The 8,537-nt window shown below is 35.5% G+C and overlaps 2 protein-coding genes across 4 annotated transcripts in view; one reads left to right on the top strand and one right to left on the bottom strand.

Annotated features, from left to right (window-relative positions):
* Nucleotides 1–2,149, top strand: part of LOC109541817 (COP9 signalosome complex subunit 1) — a 5,041-nt gene extending 2,892 nt beyond the window's left edge. Inside the window, exons 8-9 of the mRNA XM_019910793.2 lie at nucleotides 1,703–1,832; nucleotides 1,888–2,149. Of these exons, the coding sequence (XP_019766352.1) occupies nucleotides 1,703–1,832; nucleotides 1,888–2,064 (307 nt within the window). The 3' untranslated portion in view covers nucleotides 2,065–2,149. The remainder of the gene's footprint in view (nucleotides 1–1,702; nucleotides 1,833–1,887) is intronic.
* The window catches only part of LOC109541816 (phosphatidylinositol-binding clathrin assembly protein LAP), a 26,075-nt gene that overhangs the window by 11,940 nt on the left and 5,598 nt on the right, over nucleotides 1–8,537 (bottom strand). For all 3 annotated transcript variants that reach the window (XM_048669755.1, XM_019910790.2, XM_019910791.2), the window contains exon 2: nucleotides 2,698–2,840. In XM_048669755.1, the coding sequence (XP_048525712.1) occupies nucleotides 2,698–2,840 (143 nt within the window). The remainder of the gene's footprint in view (nucleotides 1–2,697; nucleotides 2,841–8,537) is intronic.

Genomic DNA, 8,537 nt, shown 5'->3' with positions numbered 1-8,537 from the left:
CTATTATGTTTTCCTCATTTTTATATTACCAACCTGTCAAAAATTCAAAGTGACATTCCGTCCGTTTCCACCGCATTCTAAATCATTGCTGTAACTTTAGGATTCACTAAATTTTCGCTTTTCCCATAACTTTTTCATAGAACTTTAATCTGTTTTCTCGCGACCACAAAATTATATTGCGGCAGTTTGTCAGTTTGACAAATGAACGTCAAGCTATCAAATATTGCGACATTTCAGAAAATTTGCGGGAAATTCAAAATCGGCATTTATCTATGTTAGAGTCGAGTTAGGTGGTCGAGAAGGCTATTAAACACCTCGCACATTTTATAACAGCTTACTTCTCGCCCGAGGTACATACGGGGTATCAATTTGAAAACTTCCCACCCTTAATCTTTCTTGCAGTTAAAAATATGAAAAATTCGGAGACCCGTAAATTTTATTTGTAAGGAGGACACTTTAAATTAATATTTTCATCCTCTGTTTCAACCCCCTAAAAGGGGTAGATGTCACCCTTAGAATCTTGAATGGGAATAGGGTCAAGTCAAGTCATCGTTTTAAAGGGCGTTCAATCATCTTTACACTGGCTACTACTTTGTTGCTTTTTGTCCTGAGGTTTCCGAATAATCGCGTTTCAAAGTTGTAGAAACAATTAAACTTGCCTGCATTCAGATCTTGGTTTTCAGGTTAGTGTTTGCACAAAAACTATTGTATTGGGTCTCCTTGTAATACAAATGATTAGAAGAGTAGGTTACACTGTTAAAATCGTTTAATAACCGGAAGAAAATCTAGTTTAAACATTGCCTTATTATTATTGATTTTGACCTTATTTCTCATTTATTGATTCACCGGGAATTGACCGGCATTCTGTTCGAATTCGACGTTTAAGACCATTAATATCAGCAAGTTGTGTTTTATAAACAATGAACTTGAGATGTCCCTAAAGAAATAAATCTAAGGGTGTTCAATCCGGTGATCTTGGACGCCATTCAATTAGTCCCCTACTGCCAATCGATCTATCCGGGAATATCTTATCAATGCTAGGGAGACTTCGAAAATTGATTTTATTATTGTTTACAGGAAAACAGACAACATTTTGAACAACTTATAAAATAGTGCGTAAGTAGATCCCATGGGTTTTATTGTAGAAATTTCTCTTCCGTAAATAAAAAGTAATTTTTCTCGAAGTAAAATAATCAATAAATCTGAAATTTATTTCATTCCTTCCCGTTATTAAACGATTTCAACGGGGTAATCGAATATTCTAATCATTTGTACCATAAGGAGACCCAATGGCATAAGTTTTGTTCAAACACTAATCTGAAAACCAAAATCTCAATGCAGGCAAGTCTAATTGTTTTGACAATAACTTTGAAACGCGATTATTCGAAAACATCTGGACAAAAAGCAACAAAGTAGTAACTAATGTAAAGAGAATGGAACGCCCTTTAAAACGACGTGCCACTTGACCCCCTTCCTATTTAAGATTCTAAGGGGGACACCTACCCGTCCTAGGGGGTTGAAACAAGGAGGCTAAAAACATTAATTTAGTGTCCCCCTTAAAAATTAAACTGACGGGTCTTTCCGATTTTTCATATTTTTAACCGCAAGAAAGATATGAAAGGTGGAAAGTTTTCAAATTGACGCCCTGCATATAATATACTATTTCCGAACATTTTCATGTTTGTTCAATTTTTTTGTCAAGTCCGTACGTGTCTGTGGATATCCGCCGCATGGCCCAAACGTTTGACCGCACAGTACCAGCGATAGAGGAAGAGTTGGTGCGGTTAATTTTAGACGGGCAGATTGAAGCGCTAATTGACTCGGTTAATAAGGTAAAAATCGATGCTTTTTTCAACCATTTCGGGACTTATTTTTGTGCGATTTTAGGTGCTGTATGCGAAGAAGAAAGACCCAAAAAAAACGGCGTTGGCGAAGGGGCTCGCTGTGGGCAAAGAACATTTAAGGAGCGCACAAATGCTGGTTTTGAGGGTGGCGATGCTCAAGAGCGGCATTGAAGTGCAAAGTCCTGTGGAACAAATCGAGGACATGCAGGTTGAAAAGTAAGCCGTCTCCAGTGTGCGAACCTGAGAAATCATCCACTTTTATTAAATTTAATCGTAATAGAATAATAAAACCCCTGTTTTTTGCATTAGGACTTTTTTTGAAAAAGTGATTCAAAACTAGTACCGACAGTACCGACTTTCATAAATAAAATTGTATGATTTTGGCGATGGAACAAAGGATTTTTTTTGCTGTCACCAGTTGAGAAGAAATACATGTTTCAAATGTTTGTTAGTTTCTCTATTGAGTTTTGAAGGGCACATTTTAAAATCTAAACCCAAATAAGCGGTAGTTTCCACAAAAAAAATAAATTTGCAATTTTGTAAAGTTGAGCAAGACTCATGTAATAATTTGCCAATTGACCAACATTTTTCCCGTTTTCTCCAAGTAACTCATTTTAGTTAGAAAATCAGATAAGACGTAAACTTTCACACCAATTAAGTAAGCCAAACTGCGAATTAGCGAACTGAAACCCAAAACTACATTTTCCAGGCAAATTATTATGTGTGTTTAACGGATGTTGCGCGTCCACGTCTACCGAAAGTAGCGGGCCACAGTCAAAACCCACGGAACATGTCGCAAATCCTGTTTCAATTATGACTAAAATAACATTTAGATTTTCATAATAATTCTTACCTCGTTTCCATAACACATCATATGATGACATGTCACTAAGGCTTTGTAAACCACCACCCAGTTGGCGTTTTGTGACCTTTCTATTAACAAATTGGCCAGCTGTGGTATGGACACGTTGGGCTCATTAGTACAATGAACTAAATCTGAAAGTAAAAAGTCAAAATGAGTAAATATCAAAAAAATGTATGTCCGATTTACAATTTTAATCGGCGAGTTTTTCGAAACAATTCAGTAGGTACTACACATACAGTTGAGTCCGGATATAACGAACTTGAAAAATGAACTAAAACTGGTTCGTTATATCCGGACTTCGCTATAAGCAAATAATAATACAAAAACACGTGATGTATTTTATTTCGTTATTTTTACATAGAGTAATAGATGTTAGTAGGTATGACTAAAAAGAACCCAAAAAGATAAACAAAATTCAATTTGAAATCTACTTCATAAAGTCTGTAATTTTTGTTTGTACATTTCTGCTGCTAAAATAAAGGTTATTTATGTAGTTTTCAAGATCACAAAATGACTCCCAGATATGATTAGGAACTTGGCGTGATTGTAGAAAATTTCTAGTTTCTGACACTTTTTTTGTCATTTCAGAAATGGTTGGAACAGCATTAGTATCTACAGTAGAATCAGTTTCACTCAAATCGTCACCTTCTTCATTATCGCTTAAAGCTGTAGATGAGGTTACGGAGTCTTCTGTTCCTCTTGTAAGAATGCCATTATCAATGCTCACATATTCGAAGAAATTGAAATAACGCAATTTGGTTTTAACTTGTTCTTCGACAAAATTGGGCACATCTTCATCTGAGTCATACTCGTAGTCAGAATCTTTATGCTTTTCTAACCATTCATTAAGTGGAATTTCATCGTCTGATTCATAATCATTGTCTTTTCTTACAAATCCACCATGCTTAAAGAAATTTGCAATAGTTTTTCGGCTAACTTTTTGACAAGCTCTATGAATGAAATTGACTGCATCTAAGAGATTTATGGAAAATGTTTCATTTTTATCGATCGCCTCTAACATTTTTATAAGAATAATTTTCCTATAATGACTTTAGGGAATGTATTACTCCTTGATCTACAGGTTGGAGCTTCGCACTTGTGTTCTACTGATATTATGTCTCTTCTCGAAACGCTCTACCCAACTTCTAGAACAAACAAACTTTTTGTTTTTGATTTTACTCCCCATTTCACTAGCCTTTTCTTGCAAAACACTGTCACTTATGGGAACGTTTTCTTGCCTTTTATGAGTAAACCACTTAATAAGTCCCTTGTCAACCTCTTCATGTGCAGATAATTATAACTAATAACTTCTTACATCTAACATTTGCTTTGTCATACGCTGATAAAATGTTTTCTCTGTTTTTGCATATGGTTGCAACAGTAGACTTCCCAAGTGCTAATTCCTTACAAATGCCACTCTGCTTTACTACACTTTTTATTTTGTTAACAATCTCGTACTTTTCATTTAGTGAAAAAGCTTTGCATTTTTGTTTTTCCATTCTAAAACGATTTACAAACCTAACGCGGCAAAAAAACAAACTGCCTGTTTCTCGCTCTCACTAATATAAACAACGCTGCACGATTCGTGTTGCTGAGCGTGGAAGTTCGTTATAAACGGAAAGTGAATATACAACTAACCTAAAAAGTGATCGTTATATCCGGAAGTTCGGTATAACCAGTAAAAAAATGCGTTGGCCTTTATAGACAACGTTTCAATTAAAGGAGAAAAGTTCGTTTTAACCGAAAGTTCACTGTAACCGGCATCATTATAAGCGGAATTTACTGTATTTTGGCACTGTGTGCAATGCAATCATTCCAGAGAGAACGAAATGGCCTTGTGAAAGTTGGCAGTTTTCTCAAAAAAGTCTTGATTTCAAGAAGTTTTAGATTTGCGTGGTCAACTCAAATATGACACTACTTTTTCCGAAGTTTCTCAAGCCCCATTTGAGCCACATAATTCGTTTTGGCATCGTTGGATAGATCATTGAAAATTCGATTCAGTCATAACAACATGAGTGAAGAAATTCGAGTAGTTTTGATCCAGAAAGCGAAATTTCAATATCAGACACTTAGGTGCAAGATTAGACCAAAATTTTATGATTTCCATCCCGCTTTTGCTCGTTTCTCGAAAGCAAAATCAGCAAAAAAACGCTCATTTTTACATTTCAGAGAGAACTAAATGTCCTTTGGAGATAGTGAACCATCGATAAGGAAATGTTGGCAGTTTTCTCAAAAAAGTCACTTACACCACTTTCAAATAAAACGGCTCATATACAGTATGCAACGGTTACTTACTGTTAGTAGCCAAATCTAGTTTTACAATGTTTCGCATCCTAAAAATCCCCCCATAACAATGGTTGGTGCCTCTGACCTTTCACAATAGATCGTAAATTGATGATATTCCATTGAAAGGCAAACTTCGGCTTTAAGAAATAATTTATCTTTGTTTGCCTTCATAAATCGGATCGTTGATCTTTCGCGGATTTAACGGTAGTTGTAGGTTGCTGAGTGGAAACACCTACAATTACGGAGGACGATGGTTTTTTTTTTTCATTAACGAGTAGGTCAATATACTAGAGGTCAAAAGCTTAAAATAGTTCATAGTTCTCGTAAACTATCTAGCTAAAAGCAAGGTTGTTTAATTACATGCAAAATCCAAGGCTAGAGCTTACAATCAATGAATGTGCAAAACCGATTACCTAATTAGCTTCCCACTTTCCTAGAATGGTGGAAATCTAAGGTCGTAATGATTCATTAAAACACCGTTATTTGTCCAGGCTTCTTGGGAGAGGCCAGCGCTTCTGGGAAATAAAATGCATTATGTGTGAACAAGCTGAGTCACACGTCTGACAGCATTGCAATTTTAATAAAAATCATAATAATACATTAATAGTTATTATTTTCATTGTGTCCAGTAGCTGACTTGACACGATTAAAACATATGGAAAACCGGATTAATCTTAACTTACTTACTCCCTTGAAAACCAGAGATTTGGTAAAAATCAGGATACCGGGCCATTCAAATAAAATTATCAGAACTTCCACAGGCTCGAAAAGTTCTATCTACTTGCACCAGATCGGAATTGAAAACTTTTTAAATCAGCGGGCGGGTGCTGTTGAATGAAAACGTTCACCTTTAACTCCGTAAGTACCTACGTAACAAGTTAGTAAAAATCGGTATATCGGGACATTTAAATGAAATAACCCGCACTTTTGGATTCGAGCGTCTACCACAGACTGTAAAAGTTTCAAATTCGTTCTATAGCGAGTGATTTGGTCTAAAAATCGTATTTTGCAAAATTGAAATCGGTTGAGAAACTTGAAATCCTACGAGTTTGACGGTCGAAAAGACGATTTTCAAGACAAAAGTTATCAGTGTTTTCTTTGATGATTTAAGGACGCACTTTTCTTTTTGAGAAAATAGCTTTTTGTATGTAGAAATTTTCTACATAACCCTGTTAATATTTCTGTTAATTTGTTGAAAAACGAAAAACGAATCTCGGAAAATTGCTATCGGTTGAAAAACTTGGACGTTATGATAATTTGAAGGTCGAAAAGACGATTTTCCGAACAAAATACTTCAAATTTTTACCTCGATTAGCTCATTTTCAAAATGGAACCTCAGATTTTTTGCAAAGTGTATTTTCGACACATTAATTGTCTATAAGAAGATTTAGAAAATCGTCCTTTAAAGCTTCTCTGACAGTTTCATTTTAATTGAAAAATTGTGGGTTTTGAGGAGATTTGAAAGTGGCCGCAATCGCGTAAGGTAAGTATATGAACTTCGATAAAATTACTTACGAAAAAAACCAGTCAAGCTAACAGTTTTAGAAGAAAACCGTCCTTCAAAACTTCTGAAAGTACCATTTGAATGAAAAATGTATGCGATTTTCAAGCAAAATTCAAATTTGTGACTTCAGCTTGCACAAAACTGGCACCGTTTTGAGGAAAAAAACCAAACTGTGCTCTAAAACACTCAAAAGCTTCATTTTTATGGCAAATTACGAGCGTTTTTACAGTTTTAAATCTGGGACTGCGACTGGGTAATTTGAATTCGACAGAATTTGCAACAAACTTTTCGAAAACTCGTTACAGAAAAACTAATCAAGCTGATCTTCACGTAATATTTAGGAGAAGCGGAGCCTAAAATTGATCAGTTCATTTGAAATGTAATATTTTGGGAGTTTTGACGTCATTTTTAAAGTGTGATAGCTTATTATAATCGACAACAAACACCTAAAATTAAATGCGAAAAATCCACCAAAACGACTAAAATGTCGATCATTATTTCAGATTACTTTCTGTCAACATCTAAACTTTTTAGTTAAGAATGTTTAAAGTTTTTTTTAGTTTGGAAGAAGATGCGACCATGATTCCATGCCAAAATAACCCATTTTTGGGGACCCTCTAACTCGTTTGCCTGTAACTGTTTACGCTCTGATTGCACCTGTAAACGCATTTTTTAGAATCCTAGTATTTTTAGGAAAGTAGATGTAAACATTAACTTTTTGCTGTTTTTTACCAATCCAACCAAATTTATGCGAGGTTTGAGACGATTTCTAAATTGCAACGAACTTTCTAGAAACCGGGCAATTTTTCGGGTTTTTAGGCTGTTTTCTCCCGGGCTTAAAATCCCCAAAAAATCGCCAGACTTTAATGGAATTGATATGCATACCAAAACTCCGCCAACTCGAAAATACATTAAACTATAGGCTCGCTAGAACGTGACACCGATCAGTATGCTCTTACAACGTATGGGAAATTACATGAATACCAATTAGCCGATTTAAGTGTTGAATAACCGATTAGATAACTTTAGACTGTAGTAACCGTGTTCAAAGAAAAACTTGTAAAGCCTTGACCATTACCGCTGTAGGTAACTTTCATAGAGCTTCTTCGTTAGCGATAAAGAGCCCCGCACCTTAGAGGTGTTTGAACTCTCAATGTTAAATTCCTCTTTCTAATGGCACCACCACTTGACCAACGAATTGATTTTTTATGCATTGGAATCGTTGAATATTTAGCCAATAACAAGCTGACGATTAAAGATTACCATAATGCGTCATTAAAACAAGTGTTTTCTAATTTGAAAATGAAACTACTTTGGATGAATCTGCAGGAAACATTCCAATTCGCTGTAAAGTACATCGATAAAATGTCAAAATATTTACATGTTTCAATGACTGCAAACAGGAAGTATGACCGCCATTGGCCGAGGAACACACGTATCCCTAATTTTAGAGAGAAGCTAAAAATACGAATAGTCTTCGAAAAGATGTAGCGCTTCAATCGTTCACCTTTCCTGGCGTTTCCAATTTTACTTGGCTGGAAATTAATTTAATTCCGAGCTAGAGGCGAATGAGAACGATGGAGGTTATACGAGATCAAACATTTTTAGTTCAAGGCTTTGCGAATATGTTTATATTCAAGGTTATTTCGACTGTTATTTACACGCAAGTTTAGGAATTCGAAACCCCAATCACATGATCAAGCATGACTCAGGTAAAAGTGCAGAACTTTTTCCCAATTTCTTGGCCAATAAATCGGGAAATTTGTGTCATAACGACGGACCATTATTTTAACCACCTATTCTATAACCCAAAATAACTACTTTGCTATACAGGGTGATTTACAACCTTATGGACACAGAGCAGGAGCGTGTAGAGGGCCTCAAAACAAGTAGTTTCCATTTAAGTTTTTTTTTATCAGGACCATGGTTAACGAGATACAGGGTGTTAAGGTTTACTTTATTTTTTACCCGTAGGTAGGTCGACTGGTTGTGAAAATCTACTGGCTGTTCTTTTTTCTAGAGGCATACCCCCCTTTTA

This window comes from Dendroctonus ponderosae, unplaced genomic scaffold (genome assembly GCF_020466585.1).
Source record: "Dendroctonus ponderosae isolate FM_Combo_2020 unplaced genomic scaffold, Dpon_F_20191213v2 Dpon_F_20191213_9, whole genome shotgun sequence".
In the NCBI taxonomy this organism is placed as follows: Eukaryota; Metazoa; Arthropoda; class Insecta; order Coleoptera; family Curculionidae; genus Dendroctonus; species Dendroctonus ponderosae.
Note: the sequence above shows the minus strand (reverse complement) of the source record. Positions and strands in the feature narration are given on the sequence as shown.